Source organism: Scyliorhinus canicula, chromosome 16, assembly GCF_902713615.1.
Source record: "Scyliorhinus canicula chromosome 16, sScyCan1.1, whole genome shotgun sequence".
Lineage (NCBI taxonomy): Eukaryota > Metazoa > Chordata > Chondrichthyes > Carcharhiniformes > Scyliorhinidae > Scyliorhinus > Scyliorhinus canicula.
In genome coordinates this window covers 111,222,682-111,250,498 of record NC_052161.1, presented here as the reverse complement: position 1 = coordinate 111,250,498, position 27,817 = coordinate 111,222,682, and the positions used below count along the sequence as shown (strand labels likewise).

Sequence of the window (27,817 nt, the reverse complement as noted above, 5' to 3'; positions counted from 1 at the left end):
CGTAGGCGGGACTACTTGCCTCTCGGCCAATGGGTGAGCAGTCACATTACTAGCCTCAACCAATCAGTAGAGGGGCACATGACCGACCTGAGCCAATGGCAGATAGGTACTGTAAACCTGTATACCACCACATCGGTGCAGACTCGATGGGCTGTGTGGGCTCCTTCTGCACTGTAGGGATTCCATGTAGGGCTGATCGAGATATTGTGATTTAAGTGGCCTCAAGGCGGGGGGGGGGGCACAGAGCGAGAGAGAGAGCGAGAGAGAGAGAGAAAGGAGAGAGAGAGAAAGGAGAGAGAGAGAAAGGAGAGAAGAGAGAAAGGAGAGAAGAGAGAAAGAGAGGAGAGAGAAAGAGAGGAGAGAGAAAGAGAGGAGAGAGAAAGAGAGGAGAGAGAAAGAGAGGAGAGAGAAAGAGAGGAGAGAGAAAGAGGAGAGAGAAAGAGGAGAGAGAAAGAGAGGAGAGAGAAAGAGAGGAGAGAGAAAGAGAGGAGAGAGAAAAGAGAGGAGAGAGAAAGAGAGGAGAGAGAAGAGAGGAGAGAGAAAGAGGAGAGAGAAAGAGGAGAGAGAAAGAGGAGAGAGAAGAGGGAGAGAGAAAGAGAGGAGAGAGAAAGAGAGGAGAGAGAAAGAGGAGAGAGAAAGAGGAGAGAGAAAGAGGAGAGAGAAAGAGGAGAGAGAAAGAGGAGAGAGAAAGAGGAGAGAGAAAAGAGGGAGAGAGAAAGAGGAGAGAGAAAGAGGAGAGAGAAAGAGGAGAGAGAAAGAGGAGAGAGAAAGAGGAGAGAGAAAGAGGAGAGAGAAAGAGGAGAGAGAAAAAGGGGAGAGAGAAAAAGAGAAACAGAGAGAGAGCCCAGAGAGATAGAGAGAGCCCAGAGAGAGAGAGAGAGAGAGAGCCAGAGAGAGAGAGAGAGAGAGAGCCAGAGAGAGAGAGAGAGAGAGAGAGAGCCAGAGAGAGAGAGAGAGAGAGAGAGCAGAGAGAGAGAGAGGAGAGAGAGCCCAGAGAGAGAGAGAGAGAGAGCCAGAGAGAGAGAGCCGAGAGACAGAGGAGAGAGAAAGAGCCAGAGAGAGAGCGGGCAGAACGAGAGAGAGAGAGAGAGAGAGAGAGAGAGAGAGAGAGAGAGACAGAACGAAAGAGAGAGAGAGAGAGGCAGAACGAGAGAGAGAGAGAGAGAGACAGAACGAGAGAGAGAGAGAGAGAGAGACAGACAGACAAAAAATGGGGCTTCTGGTGGTGGCACTGGCACCGCCCCCCCCCCCCCCCCCCCCCCACCGCCTCCCTGCACCCTCTTCCCACTCAACATCCATTCCTGCCCTTGTGCAGGCTTCCCCCATGCCAGGTAAATCCTCCCGTCACCCTAAACAAACTTCAAAGCTGCACAGGAAATGGCCTTTAGGATCTCAATTGGCGTATGGGTGGAAGCCCAGTCAGAGGCCTTGCCTGTCCCAGCGTTAAATCATTGAGCAACTAGAATGCGCAGGACCCCTAAGGGAATCCCTAACCTTCAATTTCACAATCCCCCCCCCACCCCAAAATTCAGGCCTAGGTGTTTGGGACATGGATCTTGAATGAAGTTTACATTTATGAAACAATATTCTCAAAAGCAGTCAGATTACAAGAGCTGTGTTTGTTGCAGCCCGGTACTAACATTCGCATTGCAACCTGACTCCTACTTCAGAACAAAAGTACTTCATTGGCTGTAAAATGCTTTGGGATGCCCTGGGGTTGTGAAAAACATGAATATAAATGCAAGTTCTTTCTTTTAAAAGGCCACAACATCAAAACCAAGATTAAAACATATACAAATGGTCAAATACAATTTTGTTAAGTCTGGAAGCTCTTGATGCTTTTTCCTTTCACTTACCTTCAGGTCCTGACATTTTGAGCTGTACATGGGCATTCGACAGGCAAGCAAAGGGCACCAAAATGGTGCTTTTGTTTTTCCATCATCCTCAATACAAAACCAGCCAGGCTGGTTATCTTTAGCTGTGGATGGGGGAGAGAAATCAGCCACTTAGCAGTTAAAATAAAATCAGACTCTAGGTTCACTATATAATATTCAAAACTCTTGACCATTGAATTCCCAGCATTAATTCTAACTCAATTCAGTTATAATTGGTTTCAAGTGGTCAAAAATATAATCCAAGTGGATTTCCTTCATGCAACAATCCAAAGATGTGCAGGTCAGGCGGATTGGCCGTGCTAAATTGCCCCTTAAGTGTCCAACGGTGAAATTGGGTTATGGGAATAGGGAGGGGGATAGGGTCTAGGTAGGGTGCTCTTTTGGAGGGTTGGTGCAGACTAGATGGGCCAAATGGCCTCCTTCTGCACTGTAGTGATTTTATGAACTGCCCAGCTTTCTCTGCCTCCGATGTGACCAATTCGTTTTAGGGGGACAGTTAGTTGCAAGGCGTCAGATCACCCCGGTGACACCTTGTTCAAGTGGCCTTTCAGCATGCATGAGCCTTGACTATGTCACAAAGCTTCTCACACCCATGGGTACCTCAAGGTGGACTCAAACCAGCCACCACCCAAAGTTGACAGCTGCATTTGGTAGCTCCAGTCATGAACATCCATGTTGTGGGGCAACACGGTGGCACAGTGGTTAGCATTGCTGCCTACGGCGCTGAGGACCCGGGTTCGAATCCCGGCTCTGGGTCACTGTCCGTGAGGAGTTTGCACATTCTCCCCGTGTCTGCGTGGGTTTCACCCCCACAACCCAAAAGATGTGCAGGCTAGGTGGATTGGCCACGCTAAATTGTCTCTTAATTGGAAAAATAATTGGGTACTGTAATTTTTTTAAAAAATAAATAAATAAATCCATGTTGCTGCCATGAGCACGGTTCGCCTTTTTTGGCAATCAATGGAGGGATCAGGTCCAGCACTCTCCGACTTGGTGTGCTTCCATGTTACAATGGGCAATGCATTTAATACAGCTTCCTTCAACTGACCCTTTGGATAATGGTTACAAAGACCCACTGCAGACACCGCGATTAAAAGGGGAAGGTCTGCACTAAACAGCTACACATAATTCCCATTCAGCCATTATTAGATATCCTTTTAATTTAGGAGAGTGGTCAAGGGACTATTTTGCAGCCCACGTACGCTGCAAACCATTATAATGCATTCTGTGCAATGAAAAGCTGAGGATCATTTTGCTAATGTTCCATAAATTGCTGGTGTCTTTTAATTGTGTATCTTCAATATGAAGAGACACCTACACACCTTAATAGCATGGCTAATTAATCTCACTAACAAGCTGACAGATCAAATTTATGAAGTGAATCCTGTCAGATGTGGCAATTATTTGGTACCAATGTACTCAATGCTCAGCGTGAGGTGTCCGTCACGTCAGCTTTGTTCAGAACATGCTATAATTATTCAACAAGGTAATGTGAAAGTAGGGGGTGGGGTGAACACTCTGGGGATCACTTCACCATCGGCAAGCAAAAAGTAAACGGGAGTTACATCCATTTGTGCCCTGCTTTCCTTCCAGTAAAGTATCTGCTTTGAAGGGCTGCAATTTGCTTCAGATCAAGTTCCAGGCCAAGACTAAGGTTGCCACCCATTAGTGTAGCACTTAGCTGCTTGGAGCAGGCTATTTTTGCTAGTTTATTCAATATAAACCGAGCGCCAAAGCTCTAACATTCTTGTCAAATATCTTTTTTTTAATTCTTTCATGGGGTGTGGACACAAAGCCAAAAATTTGTTGCCTGTCCCCAATTGCCCCGAACCAATCATTTTGGAAGACAGTTAAGAATCACATGTTGGCCAGACCAGGTAAGGGTGGCAGATTTCCTTCCCCAAAATGGACATTAGTGAACCGCGCGGGTTTATACCAATCTATGATGGTGTCATGGTCACCATTACGGAGAGTAGCTTTACAATCCAGATTTATTCATTTTAGTTTAAACTCCACCAGCTGCTTGTAGATTTGAACCCACGTCTCCAGAGCAATCGCTTGGGCCTCTGGATTACTAGTTCAGTGACATTATCATTACACCACTTGGGAGCACCATCAATTTATCTTTATTTTCCGCAACTAAGTCTCAAGCTATGATTCCACATCCTGCCTTCTCCCACTGGGGCTTCCATTTGCCAACAACCAACAATCTGAGGGTCAGATCATTTACTGCAGCTCGTACACCTTCTGCATACATGGTCACCTTCCAAACCATGGGCAGCACGGTAGCATGGTGGTTAGCATCAATGCTTCACAGCATTGTTGGGTTACGGGTATAGGGTGGATACGTGGGTTTGAGTAGGGTGATCATTGCTCGGCACAGCATCGAGGGCCGAAGGGCCTGTTCTGTGCTGTACTGTTCTATGTTCTATGGGTGGAATACGGAGTCAAAACCAAGATACATTAAAGCTATATCCTGGTGGGCCTGGACTAGGGTGCTCTTGCGAAGAGTCAGTGCAGAATCGATGAGCTGAACGGGCTCCTTCTGCGCAGTAGGGATTCTATGTCCGTCGACATTCACAATCAGGAGTGCAAGAAGCAAGACAACACAACCGCTTTATCGCTCAGTTCGAAAACAGGGCGCGGGGGCAGGGATAACATTTCAGGTAGGTCCAGACCATTACCTACTTAGTGCAACTTTAGCCATGTGCAGGCGATTCACCCAGGAGATTTTACTGCGAGGGTTCGGAGTGTTAAATACCACCATAAAGCTGACCGGCCTTCCAGACCTTGAAAGAAAAAATAATTAATTAATCACAGCGCCATTCACTGGTCAGCAGAAATCTCTTGACAGCTCTCGGAAAGTAAAGCAAGAGGTTTCAGTTGTTATTAGACTGTTCCCGTACAACTCTCTCCGAGCAAGCTTTTGAAGGCTGCTGCAAATTATAGATTAAAAGGCAAGCCTTTTTATAACCTCCGAAAAGGGCATCTCTGGAAGCAGATTTAGAAGACTGCGTCTTTTAGAAATGGAGCACTTTTCAGCAAATCAGTTATTAAATAAGACATTTAATAGCTAATGCAGCAGAGATTCATTTTTATTAAGAAACCCTAGCCCATCACATTATTTTGGACTTCCAAAACATCAGTTGGGAGCCTGTCACACATATATCGGGCCCCGAGAAAAGTAATCTGGCTTAGTTGATGCTCCTGCAGTCTGTTGATACACTGCTAAGCAAGGTGCTGAACATGTATTTAATTGGGGAAAGACAGCTCCCATTGCAATCAGACATCAATAGTTTCCTGGGTGTTCTTTTGAGTAACTCTCTTCCAATTTCACTTGGAGATGAGGATTATTATTCCAGGGACATGGTATGAAGAACACTCGTAGCCTTTGGGTATCTACCCCAGGATTGATTGCCCGAAGAGATGGGGATTTGGGATTTTAAAACTTTATTCTTCACACGATATTAAACTCTCTAACACACCTGAAAATAGCTTACAATTAAACGATACTACTCAATACAGTAAATGAATACTTTTAATTAAAATCTCTATCCCCAATTAAACAACAAGAAAGGAAAAACATAACAGCTCTCAATCCATCCCACATCTCAGTGGCACAGAATAATACTTGCTTTCCAGAACTTTCAGACTCTGGCTGGATGTTTTCAAAAAGCTGTTTCAACCGTTTTATTTCAGCTTCCCCCTTGACCTCAGACCCGTCTAGTTTTTTAAAAAATGTCCCACTGAGAGAGCAAAATACTTGTGGTCTAAAGGGTAGCCAGATCAGAACTTAACTCCAAAGCTTTCTCAAAATGTCTGCATACTTCAGTTCCGCCCAACAATGACATAATCTCCCCGAGCTGAAAACAAATCAACTCCCCAGGGACTCCCCAAGTTCACCTCCAGCTGCTAAATGTTTTCTGGTGTTTCAAAACAGGATTCTTTTAAAAACATGACTACTGCAGCCAAACACACGCTAATCCTTAAACTGTCAAATGTTTATAATCCAATATACCTAAATTACTGCATTCATCACACTGGATCATGAATGGGTGTAAGAACCCGGACTGATTTTCCCCACTCCCTAATCAAAGGTTGCAGAATCACAAATAATCGCCATGGTTGAAATCAAACAACCGTCCGAGTCTGAGTGCTTTAGGCATGCATTCCCTTTAACAACAGAGCTCATGACAGGATGGGAATATGCAGGGCAAGGATTTTAGTCACCTCTGGGGCCAGGAATGCAGGTGGATGGGTGTCAAAAATAGCACCACTGGCTGGACTGCCGCTGTCTGGCTCCGTCCCACTCCCGAACCATTCTCCCCTCAGGTAGGATGGGGGCTGAAAAAGCTACCCGCCTGCAAAGCAGCAGGTAGCCAAGGAGGCCGACTGAAGGAGACCATGTAGGATTTTCTAGTTGGCATCCAGGTTCCCAGAGGTGACATGGGTTAGTTTGTCTGGGGTGACCTCCCAGTGGTAGACCGGAGGACCAGTGCTCTGGGCAACCAACCTTCAAATGAAAGAAAATGAGGGAAACTTTGATTGGGGAACAGAGGTAGGACTGCTGGTGATCATAAAGGTCCTCGGTGGCTGACAACCACAAGGCACATACTTATAAAATAAATAGAGACAACTGGAGACCTCCCGATTCAGTCTCACACTGGCTGTCTGAGAAATGAGGGGCAAAAAGCATCTGTTGAAATACAGGACAGTCCTTAAAACCACAGGAAAGTGGTAGGGGGGCCAGACATCCTAGTTTGGCTGGGACAGTCTTGTTTTTTTATTAAACATCCTGGTGTCCCAACCATTTCCTCAAAATGGTTCTAACGTCCTGGCTTTCAGCTTTCCCATTTATTTGCAGGAATAGATAACGTGCAGAGCGCACTCGCAGGTATGGCGGGTAGAAAATGGGTGGCAACGAGCACTCATTCACATTGTTTACATGGGTGTCCTGAGGATGCGGCAGGAAATTAACTTTGCAAAAGTGTACGGTCCTGATTTACGGCCACTTCCATTATTTTTGGTAGTTCAAATCATAAAAACAGACGTTGTTGTACAGGAGAAGCTGCAGCTGGACATAGGTTTGCATTATGTTAGCATACTGGCCCAGGCCCCAATTTTTGTTAGGATATTGGATGAGAAACCTCAATTTGCAAAACAGCGAGGAAAGGATATTTCACCCGAGGAGTGATGACTCTGATCAATAGGTATCTTTTATGTTAAAACAAACTTTAATGTAAACACAGAATTAACCACATTAATAAAGAAATAGCTTTACAGTTAACAGTTAAACTGTTCTTGGATAAAAGTTTAAAAAAACTTTAACTCACTATCTACACCTGCCACAATATGTATTCCAATTAAGCAACCCAATACAGTTCGAAGTCCACTCATAAATAAAGTTAGAAATCAGCATTACTTGCCATTCTCTGTACAGAAGTTCGGAGAGAGACCCTTCAGGAACAACCTGAAAATCCTTGTCTTGTCAGACTATGGCAAAACTGCCAAAACGACAGACAGGCCTGGCTCCTCTTATTAATGACATCATCTGAATCCCACTAAGATGTCCCCTGACCTGCTTAGCTAGGACTAAATACCATCCCTCATTAATTATCTACATGCCAGGGAACTGCTAAAAACATAAATATTCCATTAGCCATCTCTCTGTAAACAAGTAAATGATTAAAACCAATGATTACCTAACCTTTACAACTCCTTAATCACAGCTTTAGAGCCTGTATGTATTTGAACCCAGAGCTTTTACTACAGCCAATATAACACATAATTTCCTACATTTGCCACAGTTGTGAGGGAGCATTATCTCATGGTGTCCCTGTTTTCACTTGGATCACCCCACAATTGGTCACTGCTCCAGGTGGAGTTACGGATAGTACCTGCTATGTCTGGGTTCTCAACAGTCACTGGCTACCCTATGAAGGGTCCCCCCTCACCACTCTCCACAGCACAAAAGTCTTTTATTAAGTTCAATTTTTAAAAGTTATTTGGCGTGGTTACTCCATTATGGGGTATAGCATCCTGCTGCTGCTTTCATGGTAGAAGGTCTTCTAGTTGGCCACCAGCTTCACCGTCCTTGACTGGACAGCAAATTTGCTAGGGCCAGTGACCCCCAGGGAAAATAGTAATAATAATCTTTATTAGTGTCACAAGTGGGCTTACATTAACACTGCAATAAAGCTACTGCGAAAATCCCCAAGTTGCCACACCTGTTCGGGTACACAGAGGGGGAATTCACACCTAACAAGCGCGTCTTTCGGGACTTTTGGGAGGAAACCGGAGCGCCCGGAGGAAAGCCACGCAGACAAGGGGAGAATGTACAGACTTCGCACAGACAGTGACCCAAGCGGGAAGCAAATTTGCTACCATGCCACCACAATGAGTGACTGTTTGTCGAAACACAGTGCAGCCTTCTGACCTCCATTTGGGTTGGAGGGTGGTCCACCCCCACTTAAGGAAAAAGAGAATACACCTAACTAGGCTAATTACCATCCATATCCCTTCACACTGTCAACCTCACCTTTGGTAGGGGGGTTGGAGATCATCAAAAATAACCAACCCTCTGTTATTGCAGGAGGAAACACGCAGCTATTGCTGGGAATATCAAGTAGGAAAGAGAGGAAAAGGCAGCACGGTGGTTAGCATTGCTGCCTCAAGGCGCTGCCAAGGACTTGGGTTCGATCCCGGTCCTGGATATCATTGTCCGTGGGGAGTTTGCACATTCTCCTCGTTTCTGCGTGGGTCTCACCCCCACAACCCAAAGATGTGCAGGTTAGGTTAATTGGCCATGCTAAATTGCCCCTTAATTGGAAAAAGAGAAGTGGGTACCCTAAAATTAAGAAAAAAGTAGAAAAAACAGAGGAAACTACAAATACACTACAGGTCAGTCAGCAGCTGAAGGGCAAAATAAAAAAGGTCATGTTTTGAGTGGGACCATTCTGCGGAATGTTCATGATCAGACAGGGGAAGACTGGCCAAGTAAAAGGATAACAGAATTAAGCCAAGTGTCCAGACATACTGGCCAATTCTCGCAGACAGACGGTGGGTATATTCAACAATCCACCTGCCAAAATAGCAACCAGAATTACTGTGTCCCTTCGAAAACTGGCATCATGTCTGCAAGCTGCAATTAAAGAAACAAAATCTGCAATCGAATTGAAGGAATTCTTTTCTCAATTAATCCATTTGTCACAGAAATTGAGAGAGAGAGAGAGAGAGAGAGAGAGAGAGAGAGATAGTCAAATTCTGGACACTGCTGACAACTTTTTCAGAAATTATATTTTATTTGCAGTCGGGTTCTTCTCCAACCTCGCCCACCCTCACCCCTGCTTACTTGTCTGGTTTCCCCGGCAACAGGAGACGGAGACGGCACTTGTTTGCTGATTGGATCTCGTCCTCCTTAATCCTGATCAATCTCTGGAGAGCTCGTGTCCAATCCTGGGCTACAATGAGATTTAGATTCTGGGAAATGGGACAGATCAGAATAAGCCAGCTGGGACTCACTGCACTAGAATTTATACAGACTGCCCGTGAAGAAATCCGGGCAAAGATGTGCCGGCTTTATAATTTAAAAAGTTAAGAGACAAAACTACACAAACAGGAAGGGGTCACTGTGCTCAAACATTCCCATGAATGAATGTGACAGGGTATGAAAAAACCCTGTCCATCTCTCTTCTCACCAACTCCCCCGGTACCTTTGTTCAGCACATGAACCTTCGGCCAAAGACCCACTTCAATTACCTTGACTGCTCATTTATTCCATGATTTAGTAATTTGTGGGGTGACGAACCTTTCCTTCAAGTCATAATCTTCTGCCCCCCCCCCCCCCCCAATAAAGGAATTCCCTATTAGGACTTTTGCTGTAGTAACTGCTTGGGTCCACTTGGCATATCTGTTCCTCAAGTGTGAAAACTACAGAACCAGCTCCATGAGCCACCATCCTTTTCTTTTGATAAAAAGATGCACACAAGGCCGGGGCAGGAGAACAAGTTCCATAGTGAGCAATTTATAGCATCACCTGCTGGTGGCAACCGTCAAAGAGTTGACATTTTTTTTTGCAGAAACATCACTGAAGCTTTGCCTCTGCTGCCGATATCAATGAATGGTATGGCAGCCTCATTGCAAACTGCAGCAGGCCCACAAATAAGAAGCAACTAAAGACCAGTCAGTTACTTCAGCCTCCACAGAAGTGCAGACTGCAACTCTCTAGTTGCAGATTGTGTACAGTTCTGGGCACCACACTATGGGAAGGATGTGAAGGGGCAGCACAGTGGCAAGCACTGCTGCATCACAGCACGCACCGGGTACCCGAGTTCGATTCCGACCTAGGCTGACTGTACTTTCTCCCCGTGTCTGCTGGGTTTCCTCCGGGTGCTCTGGTTTCCTCCCACAGTCCAAAGATGTGGTTAGCTGGATCGGCCATGCTAAATTGCCCCTCAGTATTCAGGGATGTTTATGACGCCAAAGGAAGCCATTCGGCCCATCGTGTCTGCGCCAGCTCTCCATAACGAGCATCGTGACTGTGCCATTCCCGTTAGGTGAGGTTGCGGGGATAGGGCAGGGGAGTGGACCTGGGTAGGGTGCTCTTACGGAGGGTGGGTGCATATCCATTGGGCTGAATAGCCTCCTTCTGCTCTGCAGGGATTCTAATGCATTGCAGAGAGCGCAGAAGAATGGTTCCATGGTCAAGACAATGTACAGGGGTATACGGCAAGGGCAATGGAATGGCACAAAGTCACGATGCTTGTTATAGAGAGCTGGCGCAGACATGATGGGCCGAATGGCTTCCTTTGGTGGCGTAAATACTCTGTGATTCAGATTAGACAGTACCTTTATGTACCAGCTTTCAGATGCCAGCAGCTGGGAAGAAAAGGAGACTTGTATTCATAGAACACCTTTCACAGCTTCAGAACATCCCAAAGTACTTCCTAGCTGATGAATCAGTATTGCACACGCAGTCACTAAAGTTAGGAAATGCCGCAGCCAAATGGTGCACAGTTAACTCCCACATGCAGCGATGTGATATCGAGATCCAGACATCAGCGGCGTGCGGAATTGGATATGGGCGCGGGGGGAGGAGAGTTGGACATCGGTTCTGTGGCGGGGTCTTTATAATAGTTACACTGAAGTGCTCTTTTCCCCCTCCAATTCTTTCAAAGTAACTAGGAGTGTAAAGCCGTCGGAGCTATCTGAGGTTAGCAATTTCAAATCGCTTTGACCGGGGCTCCCGACGCAGGGCAACTGTTCTGGAGAAGTTGGCACTTCTGGATGTTTGCTGGGTAAATACTTACCTGCGAACCTCCGACAAAGAATTCCCCAGCACACCTGTACAAATCCCCAAATCCGACACCAGTGAGCCAGAAAGCGAAGGGATATTATCATTTTTCCCTTGGAGATGTTCGGGAAGTGCGGCACGGTGGCGCCGAGGACCTGGGTTCAATCCTGGCCCCGGGACACTGTCCGTGTGGAGTTTGCACATTCTCCCCATGGTCTGTGTGGGCCTCACCCCCACAAACCCAAAGATGTGCAGGTTAGGTAGATCAGCCACACTAAATTGCCCCTCAATTGAAAAAAAAATAATTGGGTACTCGAAACTTATAAAAAGAAAGAAAAAAAAAGATGTTTGAGACCAAAGTTCTGTTGGTTGAATGCACCAAGACAATTTCCAACCTTTCTCATGTGGTCACACACCATCTATGACATTCAGGGGGTGGAAGCCCTCCAGTTGTGACAAACCTTGGAGTGGAAAATTGAAGGACATGGTTTCTGCCCCATTTTTCAAACCTCAAAGATGCCCAACCTCAAGACAGAAAAGAGGAACAATGGTTTGGAAATTTGGGGGGGGGGGGGGGTCATTTTGTTGGAAGAGCAGGAGTTCAGAGGGTCATACCTGATAAGTGCCATGAAGTGTGCTTATAAGCTGTAATATCTGGTTCACAACAATAAGATCCTGTTGTAATTCCTGGAGCTCCTGGTAAAGGCGTGGAGGACCCATATAAATCTTGCCTAAGGGAGAAATGCAAAATATATTTAAAAAGCGAGTGTCCCACACGAGGCACTCAAGAGACACCACAAAGCATTTGCAGATAACATACAGGAACTGCGAAGCACCAATGGGCAATTAATGGCAAATCTATGCACATTTTGCTGGGTTAGCACACTGGGCGAAATCGCTGGCTTTTAAAGCAGACCAAGGCAGGCCAGCAGCACGGTTCAATTCCTGTACCAGCCTCCTCGAACAGGCGCCGGAATGTGACGACTAAGGGCGTTTCACAGTAACTTCATTTGAAGCCTACTTGTGACAATAAGCGATTTTCATTTTCATTTCATTTTGCCCTCTCATATTCAGTCCTCCTGTCCTGAAGGCAATGACCCATTCTGGCTTATGGTTTCAAAGGTGGCAGAAGAGCAGCAGATACCTAACCCACATTTTTATTCTATTCACAATGCATAACTGTTGACAGGCTATTGAGAAGGAACCGCAGAGAATGGGCATGACTCCATTCCTGTCAGTATGCACCAACCTTGCCAGCCCCCCCCCCCCCCCCCCCCCCCAATCAGAATGTAATTCAAAGCCAGCAAAGTAACTCAATACTATTTTATCCAACTCCACATATGTGTCCACTATAAAGAAACTGGAACACCCCGACGACAGCAGGTAGGAACCCATTTCACCATGGCTACAGCTATTCCTGTAGCGCAGGGTAATAACGCATAAAAGGAATTCATCAGCCCATTATACCAGGTCCATGGAAAGAGTTATCCCATTAATCCCACAACCCTGCTCTCTCCCCATAGCCCTGCAATTTTGTCCCAATTCAAATATTTATCCAATTCCCCATTGAAAATCCTTACGGAGTCACCTGTCACCGCTCTTTCTGGTGGTGCAGCCCGGATCAATAACCATTCAACGGTACTTTCTGCTTTCTGGCCGTTGCCAGATTTTGTAACCTTGCAGCCACTCTTCCACTGATCCCCTGGGCTGCCATTTTGCCAGGAGGTCACAAATGGGACTTAAGGGTACCTCGAGTTGTCAAATCCACAACCAGCCTGCGACTTACTTGATAGCGAGGTAGAGGAGGTCTTTTTACTCCCTGGATGCTGAAAGATTATCGTGTCTTTGTCGTAGCCTTTCCCTTCTAGGCCAACCTCCACTGCCTGAACCTGCAGCAGTGGGGTGCTCCATTTCACAGTGTACTTTGGGCCTACCGGAACCAGGCTGCCAATGTCTGGCTGACCCCTAGAACAGAGGTTAGGGAACAGGAATGAAATACTATCGCACTGCCAATTCTTATTCACTAAAGCAGAGGGTGGGGAGCGAGAGCCTGGTTAATTCCAGCTTTGCGGTACAGAAAGGTAAAGGCGGGACACACCACACACCAACTTCCTAATGACAGAAATGATAAAGGCGTCACAGCTCATCCTTGATCCTGAGAGAAAGGTTTTCTTTTTAATTGAAAGAGAGGAGACAGACCTTTATTGACTCCTTAGTTCTTATGCCCAATTGAAGCCACTGATTAGTGCTGGACAAAAGTTCCTCCAGTATCAGCTGTGTTTGGCTACCGATAACTTAAGAGGCCATTCTTACTATACTGTACACACCTGGCTGGACAGTGTTGGCACGGAGAATATCACGGCCTGAGACAAATCCACTGTCCATGCCCCTTTGCTTTTCAGCAGGGTTTACAGGACTGTGCGAAGGTGTGGGGACATTAACCAGTTATTTTGCATCGTTTCTGCCCCAGGAATAACAAGGCCAACCCTATGGGTCCGAGCACCTTCACAACTGAGGATGGCCACCTCAGCACAAGACTATAGGATTACACCAATAATCATCCTGCCTTGTGCTGTGATGCGTTAATGGCACTGGGCCATTGCAACAAAATTAGGTCAAGAATGTAGAAGCAACTTTTGACAACTTGCAGACAAGGGATATAGGGACAGAAACATTAAGGCGTTCTAATAACTTAGGACATTGGATTTTGGTCGCTTGCAGCATATCAATGTGGGCTTGAAATCGGCATTTTCTACAACAGCAAGTTTTAGGTTAGTTGATACATTGCCACTCCAAATTACTCAGAAGCAATTCCATAGCATGCCTGCAGTCAACAATCAGCACCTAGAACCTGATACAGACACATTTATCTTCTATATCCACCAGCTGTGTTGGGGGGGGGGGGGGGGGGGGGGGGGGGGGAGAGAGAAGGAGGAGTACTTGCAGTAAATCTGGCCTACATTTTAAACAAGGGCGCAGAAGTGAACTAATAGCAATACATCCTACGTCCATCGGCAGAACTGGTGCCTCATTTACCTCTGTATCTGCATTCATCATTTGCCTGGCTATGGGTTATTCACAGAGCTAGGACTCTTGTTTTTTCCCCCCTCAGTGACAGAAAGTACGGAAAGTATTTTAAAGGGATAGGGTTATCTAAACTTCTCTAACAGCAACATGAAAGGCCTGAATGGAAGTGCTGGTTCTGTACTTTTCTCTCTGTTTGGCAGTGACGGAGTCTGCAATCGGAGATCCCTCGTGTGGTGAGCTTCTAGCATGGCACTGTAGGCACCTGCCATATGAGGACCAGGGAAGGCACAGCACGGCATCACAGAATTGTTATGGCACAGGTGGTTGTTATTTGACCCATTGGTGTCTGTGTCGGCTCCCCAAAGCACTTACTTGCAACCATTTGAGAGACAGCAAAGGAACAATAAGTAATTTCACACACAACATCAAAAACAGAAATTGCTGGACGATCTCAGCACGTCTGACAGCATCTGTGGAGGGAGAAGGGAGCGAACGTCGAGTCTGGATGACTCTTTGTCGAAGCTGGGCCTAATTTCAGTTTGGTCAACATAACACAGGCAGACTATAAAACAGTGGCACCTCGGGAAATGGAGCAGCAATTGGGCCAAGGGATATACGTGACAGAGAGCAGGAGAGGATTCTCGGCACCAGCGTTATATACTTACTTTACATTGATGTTGGCACAGATGAGCAGGTCATTCAGCAGGAACACACGACGTTCCTTTGATTTAAGGATCTGCCCCCTCTCTCCATAAACAGTCTCTGTCAGCGTCTCACACAAGACAAGCTGCCTCTGGCCGGAGCTTAGCAACTGCAACAAGATCAAGGCGTCAAACTGAAAACTGTGCGCTTAGTTAGGTTAGCATTTTGTGACAGGCAAGTTATAAATTGATAATCTGGTTGGAGAGAGGTTTACAATAAAATTTATCAGGAAGTGCATCCATTTGAAAACCTTGCCTGCGCAGCGTAAAAGGGCAATTTACGATTTACATATAAAACCCTTTCCTGTTTAGCTCCCCGTCACCGATCATAAAGTTTGAGCCTTGCAGACTGTCAAGATGCCAGATTTAATGCCCAATCTGTTTGAAGTTAGCTCCGTTACAGAGCGAGCAATAAACTCTATTGGGTTCTCGTGCCTGACAGCTAATGACTTGGATGATAGAGTGCGTGTGGGCAAATCTTGGGCGAGGACAAAATTGGCCTCAATGATGATGCTTCCCATGTTGGAAAGCTGCCAAGGTTCACTGTCTAGACTGGAATGTGATAAATAACTACTTGGGCAAAGCCCTGGAGAGCTTCCCATGTTGGTGGAACTGAACCCAAATATGTGGCTGTATGGTGCATGAGAGTGACAACTGCCCACTGATTAAATAATTAATAACCTAAAGTCAATTAAATAACCTAAAGTCACTAGTTGATTAAAGCTATGAAACTATATTTCATGATCGTCAGCCACTAACGCCCGGTATAGAGTTCAGTATTTTTAGAATCCAACGTAAATACAAGTGTCAGCAGATTTATGCGAAGGGTGGGAGGGTGGACGAGCAAATACTCTTTTTTTTTTATTAAAGTGTTCAGAATGCAAGAAATGTTGGGTGTAATTTTGTCACACTGCATGCAAATTACACAACAAATCGCTGCACAATAATGCTGCCAAACTCAGGTTGCAACTTTCTCTCCCCCCAGTTTTTAATATGAACTGTGCCATGTACATGGTTGTCATCAAATTTGCTCATCTTCCATTACTCTTGCCTTAAGCCACATGCAAACAAACCAGATGCCCTCAGATCCCTGCCAGTGTCTGAAGAACGTGCCCCGTTGTTGTACAGTGTCGGAGGATGTCAATTCTCCAGATTAGAGGATTAAAATTGTTGTACCATATTTTGTGACGTGGTTGCTAGGCAGCCACAAACACCCGGTCAAATTCAGCATTGTTAGAGCCCAATCGAAAATTAAAAGAGGAATTGCATGATTTTGAAAACTGTGCAGTTGATGCCAATTACCCAATTCAAACTGCAGCACATTTCTACACAAAATGATGGGAGGCTCACAAGAGCTGTAGCGGAGCTCATCTCATGGTGCAGTTGCTGATGCGTAACTGAGTTACACTGAGGAGGAAGATTCTACACTGGACCCCTATCAATGCTGAGCTGACTCATCTCTTGACAGCTGGAGGGCTACTCATTTATCACTGCTTAAACTTTTGGCTCCCCGCCCCCACTCCCTGCCACACGCACCTTCAGTCCAAAAGAGCTCCCGTTCCTGATCAATATTCAAGGGACTCCTGCCACCTCGCACACTCTGCAGGTCAAACCGTTATTGATGGTATCATGGGTCAACCAACTTCCAATTTCAGCCAGACTCCACGCACACACACATATGTACAGCAGGGGTCACTGTAATGTACTGTGGAGTGCAAACTAGCAAAACCTCCAATTTTCATTCTTGGAACCGGCAGGCGATTTGTCATCGTCTGCAAGCCCTTTACATTTTTTTTGTGCATGGGAACTCTGGGGCTGCTGCGCAGTTTAAAAGTGACACTGGTGTGAACCCTGCCTGTTTACACACCAAATCACCTGGCGCAATCCCACCAGCCCCACAGGTGACTTGGCACAAACTAGGCACCAAACTTCGGGTCTTTCTGATCTGTTCTGATACAATAGCACACTGAATGGGCAGTGCAATTACCCATCACAGAAGAGCTGATTAGACTTTTTTTTTAATGGATTCCAAACACAAAAGGCGCAGTCTTCTTGCGACAGTCACATTTATTCAGCCATTGAACGACTCAATCAAAAAGGCAAAATGCTCCACTTGAACTAAATTGCTTGCCTCGTATAACAAGTAAAATTTGGCGGTGAATGAAGGGTCTTTAATTTGCTGAAATTTGCCATCCCGGATAATCAGATGATATTCTGCGCTCGGACCAGGAATTGTGTGAAGGGAACAAAAGCCCTCTGCTGAGGTAAAAATCTGCTGCTTACTACCTTGTGGGGTGGGGGTGGAAGAAAACAGAACAAGAGACAGTGAACCATTCCAAGTGTGTGCAGACATCAGGAATGTTCTGTGATAATAAAAGCTACGGCCCCAAAATATATTCTATACATTTATGCTGGTTTCTCGCAGTGCTCCATAAGATCTCGACGGACCGGTCATGTGGCTATGTTGTTATAAAGGCACCAATCCCTCAAGGAGGGATTAAGTAAACAAACTGTGGGTTAATTTTTTTGTGGGAACATTTACCCAAGGTGGAAAGCTCGACGACATCAGCAGCAGAGTGACGTGCGCGTGATTGCCAAAAGCGAAACAAGGACTGAATCACATGACACACTTTGTTTCTATTGGTGTCAAGCTGCCAATCTTTCAAGGCATGTTAGTACAGGACCTTCTGCTGACCACCTCCTCGGGTACTACCAGCTAAAACAGCAGGCTTAAATATTTAAAAACTTTGCCTAACCTCAAGGCAAGATAATAAGTGACAGGGCATTTTGTTGCTTTTATTCATTCAGGGGCTGGTTTAGCTCACTCAGCTAAATCGCTGGCTTTTAAAGCAGACCAAGCAGGCCAGCAGCACGGTTCGATTCCCGTACCAGCCTCCCCGGACAGGCGGCGGAATGTGGCGACCAGGGGCTTTTCACAGTAACTTCATTGAAGCCTACTCGTGACAATAAGCGATTTTCATTTTTTCATTTCATTTCATTTCATGGGACTTGGGCATCGCTGGAAAAGCCAACATTTGACACCCATCTCGAATTGCTCTTGAACGGAGCGGCTTGCTGGGCCATTTCAGTGAGCAGTTAAGAGTCAACCACATTGCCGTGGGTCCAGAGTCACATGTCGGTCAGACCAGGTTAAGGATGGCAGATTTCCTTCCCTGACATAAGTGAACAAGATGGGTTTTTACGACAATTGACAAAAGGTTTCATGGTCACCATTACTGAGGCTAGCTTTATACTCCAGATTTATTGATTGAATTTAAATTACAGTAGATGCTGTTGTGGGATTTGAACCCATGGCCCCGGAGTCTGGACCTCTGGAATACTAGTACCAGTACACAATCATCTCTTCTTTGTTAAAAGAGAGATGGGGGAGTTATTTACTCAAAATACTGCTTTCTTCACCCTTTTCCCTGTATGCTGCCTCTGAGAGAGAAAAGTTTGCATTTAAATAGCACCTTTTCAGCCAGTGATGTGCATAATATTGGAAATGCAGCAGCCAATTTGCACACAGCAGGTTCCCTCAAGCAGCACTGTGGTAATTCAAGATAATCTGTTGTAATGCAAACAAATAAACACTGTTCAGGCCACCCTGCTCTTCGAATAGTGCTGTGGGATTTTCTTTTCACGCCCCACTTAGAGAGATGACAGGGTTTCAGTTTAACATCCCATCCAAAAGACAGCACTTCAACAGTACAGTTCTTTGTTGCTGCACTGGAATGTTAGCCTAACATTGTGTTCAAATCTCTGGAGTGTCACTCGAGCTCACAACCTTCTTATACAGCAGTGCATATTATGCTACTGAGCAGACACTGACATATTTGCAAAATGCAGCATTACCAGGTGTTATAGGCCAGGGTTTAGAGAACCCCAAAGTGTATCATGGAGTTCACCTGACCAACAACGTTTAATAGATTGTGGTATGGGGAGCACACGGCCCACTTTACAGGTGTGGTACAGCAGAAATGGAAAAGTATTTTTTAAAGCAAAGCAATGTTTATTCTATGAACTCAAGTTAACCTTTTTAAAAACATACAGTGAATACCTTAGCAACCATTAATTCAAATACAATCCCCAAAGAATACAACACTAAGTGTTTTTAAGCTTTCCTTTTAACATCCATAAGATTTAAAACACCTTTTACCATTAGCACATCAGGTTACAGTCACTACAGTTATTTAGTTTTAAATCACCAGTATCGATTTACAGTCTTTACATTTTAGAGAGAGATTCATACACCTTCTGGCTGTGACTGCAGCTATCTAGCTCTGAAAACAAAACTAAAACACACCCTGCAGCAAACAACCTAAAACAAAAGTAAAAAAGCTGACAGATAGCCCAGCTCCACCCACTTCCTGACATCACTGCAGTAATGAACACCCAGTTCTTAAAGGTGCTCTCACATGACAAAGGTCACACCTCTGAGATTATGCAGTATTACCATAATCATGCATCTACAATTCTTCCTTCCATTGTCTGCCGAAGTGCAGACCTGTAGTTATGTCCAAACATTATTCTACCATTACTGTGGATTAGACTTTGAGAGATGCAACTGGCCGACGATCACATGGGGTTACGTAAAGCCAGTTAGGTACAACTGCCATCACTAACATTTCTTACGGCGTCTCCTGACCTTGTTGAGATTGCGATCTCCGACACTCTTTGCCAGCTGCTGAATTTCAGCAACCTGGTCGGCCACTCGCTTCTGCTCGTTGAGTTTCTCTGCCAGCGTTTCCAGCTCAGTCAGGGCAAGCTGTAACGAGAGTCGGTCAGGGTGTCCTTTCGGTGTATTCTTGAGCATATCCTGAAAGAAGCAGATGGTGCAGTCAGAATGTGTGTGTGTGTGTGTGTGTGTGTGTGTGTGTGTGTGTGAGTGTGCGAGTGTGTGAGTGAGAGAGACAGAGAGAGAGCAATGCAGCAGCTTGATCAATATGCAGAAGTTAAAGGAAGATTAATGATTCAGCCAGGACTCTTCAACATAACTTGGGCAAATGATTGACAGGGAAACACAGTCAAAGTTAATGCGAGCTCGAAGCAGAGTGAGCGTCAACTACCTCTCAAACGTGTATTTTCTCCAACAGCAGCTCCCAGCCATGCGGGACTTACCCACAGGAAATAACATCATCTCCAAAACGTCGAAGAAAAGCACACATTTATAGTCGTAGAATCATTCAGAGGAGGTTAAATTTTAAATTAATTCAGTTTTATTTTCTCTGCAAAAGGATATGGATTCCTTCTGGGCACACATAAACCCAGAACAGTTTTATACAGTGTTCAGCAGCCTATTCTGAACACTGTTGTGGGTTTACATGCGCCCAGAAGGAATCAATATAATTTTGCAGAGGAAATAAAATTGTTTGGTGGGTGTTACAAATGAGGCTGGAATTGAAACTTATTTTATCTTCGACTGGAGGGGGTGACCTAAACTTTCCCTCCATCCTCCCCCTCTTCCATGATTCACACAGTCTTGAATGATCCCACCCCAGATGGAAGTCCGATTTCTCCCACCAGCCCCTGGATTGCTCCCCACAACATCCCAAAATTGCTGCCTTTAAGTCAGAGATCGACAACTCAATACAGACCAGGAATTCAGCCGAGCATCCACACTCTGCAGGCAACGGAGGTACGCATTCAAGAGGGAAGAGCTTGATGCTATTTTAATCTAATTCATTAGAATGTACAAGTTAACAGCCACACTCGGATTTATTTTGTCCTCACCTGAAGTAACAGAATAAACTGCGGAAACCGCTGGATTGGCTTCACCATCAGCCCATAAAGTGTGATCCGGTCCGAGTTCGAGGCTTGTTTCCGCTGTAGCAGATCAGACAAAGTCAGTAATTCACCTGCCCAATTCCATTAGCTGTCAAGCATTGGGACCGTGCGGCATAACGTCACTGTGACACCTCCTGCACTTCCCAAAAGGGGATATTGTGCTGGTACATTAGCAGTGGAGAACAATCACCTTGTGTTACACCCGCATCAAGATGGAGGTTAACCGTTAGTCACCACAACCGCAAGTACTGCCTTTCCCAAAAGCCAAACTCCAAAAGTTGGGGGATATCAACTCCCATTTTCTACCGAGAGTGGGCAGGTGTCTTGTCGGAGGGGGCTGCTTTGATTCAACACTGTTATTTTATCACAGCCCCTTTTCATTTTATTTACACAGAGGAATGTACAGGACATCCGACTAAGTGCAGTGGGATCTTTAACAAACGCTTGAGGGAGCAGACGGAGCCTTGGTTTAACACCTCATCCAAAAAGAGCCACAATATAATTAATTGCTTCCAATAAAAGGAACAGAACATAATGGTAGAAACTGGCTTACATATCCTATTCTTTGGAAGATTAATACAGGACATGAAATGTTTAACAACGTGTCGTTAATTCATTTTTTTAATGAGCAATACAACACAGGCACTTTACAAACTGGCTGCTTTCCTGCTGTGATGAGACAAAAAAGGTTGGATTTTCTGCCCCCTAGTGGAATGGATTCCGAGCATCCTTCACAGCAAGTATTTTATATCTCGCATTGGAGCGTTTTATTGAAATTTCATAGTGTCCAGCCTGAAGACGAGATTCACAATTATATCCTAAATTTAAAATAAAAAAATTCTGCTGCTCAGAATCTCCTCATAGAATCTCTACAGTGCAGAAGGAGGCCATTCAGCCCATCGAGTCTGCACTGATCCATCGAATGGACACTTTACCCACGTCCACCCATCCCTCGGCACTAAGGGGCAATTTATCATGTCCAATCCACCTAACTTGCACATTTCTGGACTGTAGGGGGAAACCAGAACACCCGGAGGAAACTCACGCAGACACAGGAAGAATGTGCAAACTGTACGCAGGCAGTGACCCAAGGCCGGAATTGAACCCAGGTCCCTGGAGCTGTGAGGCAGTGGTGTTAAACCACTGTGTCACTCTATGGCACATTGTTGATGCTCCATCTGTGCTGATGAAGCCTATCTCAGCCAAGACTGCAGGGGGAGGGGGGGATTTCATAGAATTGACAATCCAGGAGACCATTCAGCCCATCGAGTCTGCACCGGCCCTTGGAAAGAGCACCCTACTTAGGAACACACCTCCACCCTATCCCTGTAACCCAGTAACCCCACCTATCCTTTTTGGACATTAAGGGCAATTTTAGCATGGCCAATCCACCTAACCTGCACATCTTTGGACTGTGGGCGGAAACCGGTCACGAAACGCACGCAGACACGGGGGAGGGGGGGGGGGATGGAGCCCCAAGGCGAGCTGCCACCTGTCCCAGCCCAAGCTTCTAACTTCATTTGACAGGTTTCATCTTGTTGCTGCAGTGACCCCCCCTAAGGGGCATTTAACTTGTTTATTAAATAGTATTTTATCTTCGGTACTCAGAAGAGTATAGAAAGGGCCTGCTGAGACACTGGGGTGTTGGCAGATAGGAGGCGGAGATATGCAATACTGCAATTTGATAAACCCACCAGCATGAAAACTATCCATGTCCAGTTTCCTATTCTACTACCTGGTTTGGATCAGTTCAACAGGAGACGAGGGAGAGAAAAAAAAGAATAGCTACAGTTAGCACTCTAGATAAGTATCAAGTGACCCCTCTGGGTACCTCTGCAAGACGACAGAAAAAGTTAACCCCTTTTCTTTAAAAAAAAGAAAAAAAACAGAAAAATATTGGGTTTATCTGTTTTCACATCTGTAACATTCATTCGATTCATGAACCTTTCAAGACAAAGAAGTTAACAAAAACACTCTTGGATGAATGGACAGGGGAAGAATCGCCAACTGCAGGCCTCTTACACTTCAACTCACCTTCAGGAATTCCAGAAAAGCTGGTTTGGTTAGACAGGCCTTCTTAATGAGCGCCATAGCGTTGGTGAAGTTATTCACATAGTCACTATATACATCCAGCACCATAGACTTTGAGAACTGCAAGCAAATAAACACAAGGTCCACAAAGTTACAGCCAAAAGTTTGGATGGTTATCTGTAGACAAGATGTGGCAAGTGCCGTGAACCACACCTCAGGACCATCAGTAATGTCCAAGCTGGTTAGTAGTATCTCACTACAGCCGGAACATCTGGATGGCACACCGAACTCGAGAGGGCGAGCTAGAGAGAGTGTGGGGAGAAGCACGGCACACACTTACCGAAGCGACAAAGAGATCTCCGATTTTCTCCGTGGCATCCCACTCGGCTACCCGTGAAGACAGGGCGATCTGAAACATCGAATGGCACTGGAGGACCTCTTTCAGGCGGTAGAACACCACTCGCAGCTTCCTGATGCTCAGCAACTTCGGCTCCGCCTCCAGCAATGGCTTCTTATACTCCTGGTGGGAAAATGAGGTGGGGGGGGGGGGGGGGGGGGGGGGGGGGGGGGGAACGGAATTGTTCAGAGATTCCAAAGACAACTTTCCTGCTCGGATAACACAGACTCATTATGGATTTGGTGCTCAGTAATGATACTGTGGGCAGGGGCAAAGAGAAGGAGCTTTGTAGGTGGTCCCTGCTGTAAATTATTTTTTTTAAGAACAGTAACAGAATCCCATTGGTTGGCATCCATAGCATGCATCAAAGTTCTGGTCAGAAACAGAAATATTTAGCATTATTATTGCTGTAGAGGTTTCTGCTCTCTCTCCCTGTGGGGATAGAATGGAATTACACTCAATAATCACCTGCATCGACAAGTTACAAGCTCACCCCATGGGAATTCACAGACCCTGGACCATCATTTTGTGAGTGGGTCTTGGACACCAGCTTAATGAGTGACACTGGATTACACATTGATTATTGCTGCCTGCAAGGTTAAAACCATTTATTTTCCATAACAGATTTTTAGTCTGGTACAATTGCTCAATACTCTTGGCTAATCCATTGTTATTAAACCTCTACCACACTTCTTTATAACAGATGACGCTTTGTTCCCCAGCTATCGAGAAAAACTACGTCCTCCATTTCATCTCCTCTCCATCCCCCCAAAATTTGCAATCTCACATAGCACGCACCAACTAGAACTAATACACAAACCACTCACCATCCTGACTCGGAGCTATAATTGTTGTTCCTTCACTGTTAGTGGGTGGAAGTTTTGGAACTCCTTCCCTAACAGCACTGTGGGTGCACCTACACCATATGAACTGCCGCAGTTCAAGGAGGTGGTCACCACCACTTTCCCGAGGGCAATCAGGGATGGCCAATAGGTGCTGGCTTCACCAGCAATGCTCACATGCCATGAAAGAGTAAGGAAAACATTCTGCACCCGTCCTTTCATGGGCGACACAGTGGTTAGCACTGCTGCCTGACTGCACCAGTGACCCGGATTTAATTCCAGCCTTGGGTGAGTGTGTGTGGAGTTTGTACATTCTCCCCATGACTGCGTGAGTTTCCTCCCACAATACAAAGATGTGGAGGTTAGTGGATTGGCCATGCTAAATTGCCCCTTAGGGTCCAAAATGTGGAGTTTAGGTAGGGCGACAGTAAGAGGGCGGAGGGGTGGACCTGGATAGGGTGTGCTCTTCCGGACAGTTGGTGCAGAATCAATTGGCTAATTGGCTTCCTTCTGCACTGGAGGGATTCTATGATTCTTTTGCCAGAATTGCCACACCATCCTCACAAATGCTGTGTTTACATCGGATTGTGTCTGGATAATGTTATGTTGCCCTCTTTTGTTCCTTATCCTTCACCCCTTCATAACAGAACACGGATTATGACACACAATGGAATTCCAAATTCCTACCTGCAATATCCGCTTTAAAGACTCGACATAACTCCGCTCACTCTGCACAATAGAGCTCAAAATATGCCTCCGCACAATCTGTGAGGTTGGATAAACAATACTCAGTCTTACAATCAATGGAAGATCTCCCACGAATCACAAGCGTCTATTATTACAATCCTCATACAAGAATTCATGGCTGCTAACTGGAAGCCGGGATATAGGAATGGTGTAACCAGTGGCAAAATCCACAATTCCAAAAATGAGGGGGGGAAGGGAAGAGAAAAATCAGGGGGCCGGATTCTCCGATCGGCGATGCCGAAATCGCGTTCGGCCAGAGAATCCCCGTTTACGCCGGAATCGGAGGCGGCGTGGTTTTTGCGATACTCTGCCCCCTCAAAAACAGTATACTCTGGGAGGAGTTCGCCGCACGCCATATGGACAGCCTCAGGAAATCACCGGAGGCACTCCCCCGATGGGCCGGGTCCCCAACAGCGTGGGACAAGTGTGCTCGCACCGTTTGGGGACCTCGCGTGGCGGCTGCGGACTGAGTCCAGCGCCGCCAGTCGGGCTGGAGAGTCTGGTTTTTGGGGGTGGGGTTGCCGGGTGGCGCGGCTGGTCGCAGGGGGAACAGTATTTAGCAGGCTAGGTCCACATACGACCGCCGCCATGTTGTACGGCACGGCCGCCACTGTGCACATGGATGGCCATGGACCTGGCCATTCGGTGGCCGTATCCGCAGCTAAGGCTGGGGGCTTACACTGCGCGGCTACCAGCACCCCCCCCCCCCCCCCCCCCCCCCCCCAGCTGATGGAGGATTGGTGCGGGTGCGGCACCGACTTCCTGGCCGTAAGACCAGCTGGATCCTTCGGACATAGCCGCAGGATCGGAGAATCCAGCTCATGGAATTTCAGGCCAATGAGGCGTTGGGAAAATCCTGGGATCTGTTGTTAAGGATGTCTTAAAACATAGTATGATCAGACAAAGTTTTCATGGTTTACAAAACAATATATTAGCTTGGCAAATGATTGGTCATCAGACAGGAAGCAACGAGGAGGCATAATCAGGTCAGCATCAAATTGGCAGATTTTGTGTTGCAAAGGTCAGTGCTGGGACCTCAGCTATTTGAAATCTATATTAATGACTTTGATGAAGAGGCAAAGAGCAATGTAACCAAGTTTGAAGTTACAAAGCTAGTTGTAAATGTAAACTGAAGGAAAGAGACGAAGGTTTAAAAGTGTGTGGTACTGGGGACAGGCTGACAGAGGGGGAAAGACACCGGCCGAAAACAGAACTACCAAATGAAGCCCTGGCTGGAATCAATATTGGCCATCTGCCAGAGCACTCAAATCAACACAGAAACTCATTATCGCGAGACAGATCTTTGTGATTACCCACTCTCAGTAGTTATCATGTTTACACAAAAGGACAAAAGACTGTGCTATGAATATGTAACTTCGAGGCAGTAATGATCAACTTTGAAGCAGGACGAACGATGAACAAAGAGGCTATCCAACTCCATCATGGGCCAATAGCTGGTCAGACAAGAGTCTTCAGAGGACACTTGGCTCAAGAGGAATATTTGGTTTATTTTTAATGAGTTTGAAGTCTTGATGGAACAATATAACTCAGGCCAGGTGTGTGCACCAGTACGAGCAGAACCTGGATAAAAGAAGGGACACTATAAACATGTAGTCAGTGACAACCTAGGAATTCTCAAGTGCAACCATTGCAGAAGGGGGGCTCTGAGCACAGAGAATTAGATATCCACAAAGAGCAATCGTAGCATGGACACCTCCTTCACGATGATGGGTAATACCTAAAGCTGCAAGTCTGAGTTGTAGTCTGTGTGATTGATTTTGAAGACTGTAATACCCAAATAAAAAGTTACAGTCGACAGTGTGTGATTTCTTGTGTCTCTCCAAGCTTTTTTCGGTCAACAAGAGACCGGTTAAATGAGTGGGTAGATGGAATATATTGTGTAAAAATATGTTATGCACTTGGTCCGAAGAGTAGAAAAGCAGAACATTTTTTTAAAAATGGGCAAAGCTTGTAAATATTGATGTTCGGAGAGACTTGGAGGTGCTTATACAAAGAACACAGTCAGTATACAGGACAGCAAATAGCATGTTGGCCTTTATTACAAGAGGACAGGGAGTACAAAAATGAAGAAATGAAGCTGCAATTGCACAGGGTTTTGGAGAGACCACACCTGGAATACACGGCGTAGATTTCGTCGTCATATTTAAGGGAGGATATAAGTAGTCTTTTTTCCACACATCTTAAAATCAAACACATTAAAAAAAACACTACTTTTTTTGAACCTCAGCGACCTTCAGTATGGGAAATTTGTCCACATGGTTTACGTGTGATTTTGTGGCAAGTACGCCAAACAAAACTTATGATGTGGAGATGTCGGCGTGGGACTGGGGTGAGCACAGTAAGAAGTCGTACAACACCAGGTTAAAGTCCAACAGGTTTGTTTCGAATCACTAGCTTTCGGAGCACCGCTCCTTCCTCAGGTAAAAACTGAGGAATGCTGTATTTATTATGCAGTGATAGATCTTCCTGATAGCTAGCCCAGGCTCAGAAGGACTAATGCAAGACCAAGGCCAATATGCGGTGGCCGAAAACCAATATGATCTGAAATCCAAAAAGCAATATACCCCGAGCATTTTGCATAAACTAAATATTCAACCTGTACTTGTATTGGAGGTGGTATAGCGAAGCTTCACTCAATTGCTCCCTGGGATAAGACGGTTTTCTGTCCTATGATGAAAAGCCAAGATTCCCCCCCGCGCCCCAAGAGGGTTCTGGATGATCCATACGAGTACATCCAAGGATGGGATGGATCAATTCTCAGGTAATCGAGAGATATGGAGAGCTGGAGGGAAAAGGAGTTGCAGCCTAACATCATATTGAATTGCGGAGCAGGCTCGATGGGTCCTGTGGTCTACTCCTGCTCCGATTTCTTCTGTTCTTGTTCTTTTTTTGTCAAGCCAGACAGACTTTGGTCATCCATTATCTAGGTAGAGAGGACATGGCAATCTTCAAAATGCACCAAGCCCTCCGTCTGAAATCAGAAGGACTCCAACAGTACTTGGAATACGTCCAAATTGGACATCCAGAACTATCCAACTAAGACATTTAGTAGAAGAAAAATCACTGACATGGTTGGG

The 27,817-nt window shown here is 45.7% G+C and overlaps 1 protein-coding gene across 6 annotated transcripts in view; it reads right to left on the bottom strand.

The window, feature by feature from the left end:
* LOC119979404 (rho guanine nucleotide exchange factor 10-like protein) overlaps positions 1–27,817 on the bottom strand; it is a 191,867-nt gene that overhangs the window by 40,768 nt on the left and 123,282 nt on the right. For all 6 annotated transcript variants that reach the window (XM_038821575.1, XM_038821574.1, XM_038821576.1 and 3 more), the window contains 11 exons: positions 24,660–24,737; positions 23,074–23,253; positions 22,737–22,853; positions 20,649–20,741; positions 19,564–19,734; positions 14,880–15,025; positions 12,974–13,152; positions 11,803–11,918; positions 9,247–9,374; positions 4,584–4,684; positions 1,857–1,978 (listed from right to left, as the gene is read on the bottom strand). In XM_038821575.1, coding sequence (XP_038677503.1) covers positions 1,857–1,978; positions 4,584–4,684; positions 9,247–9,374; positions 11,803–11,918; positions 12,974–13,152; positions 14,880–15,025; positions 19,564–19,734; positions 20,649–20,741; positions 22,737–22,853; positions 23,074–23,253; positions 24,660–24,737 — 1,431 coding nt within the window. The remainder of the gene's footprint in view (positions 1–1,856; positions 1,979–4,583; positions 4,685–9,246; positions 9,375–11,802; positions 11,919–12,973; positions 13,153–14,879; positions 15,026–19,563; positions 19,735–20,648; positions 20,742–22,736; positions 22,854–23,073; positions 23,254–24,659; positions 24,738–27,817) is intronic.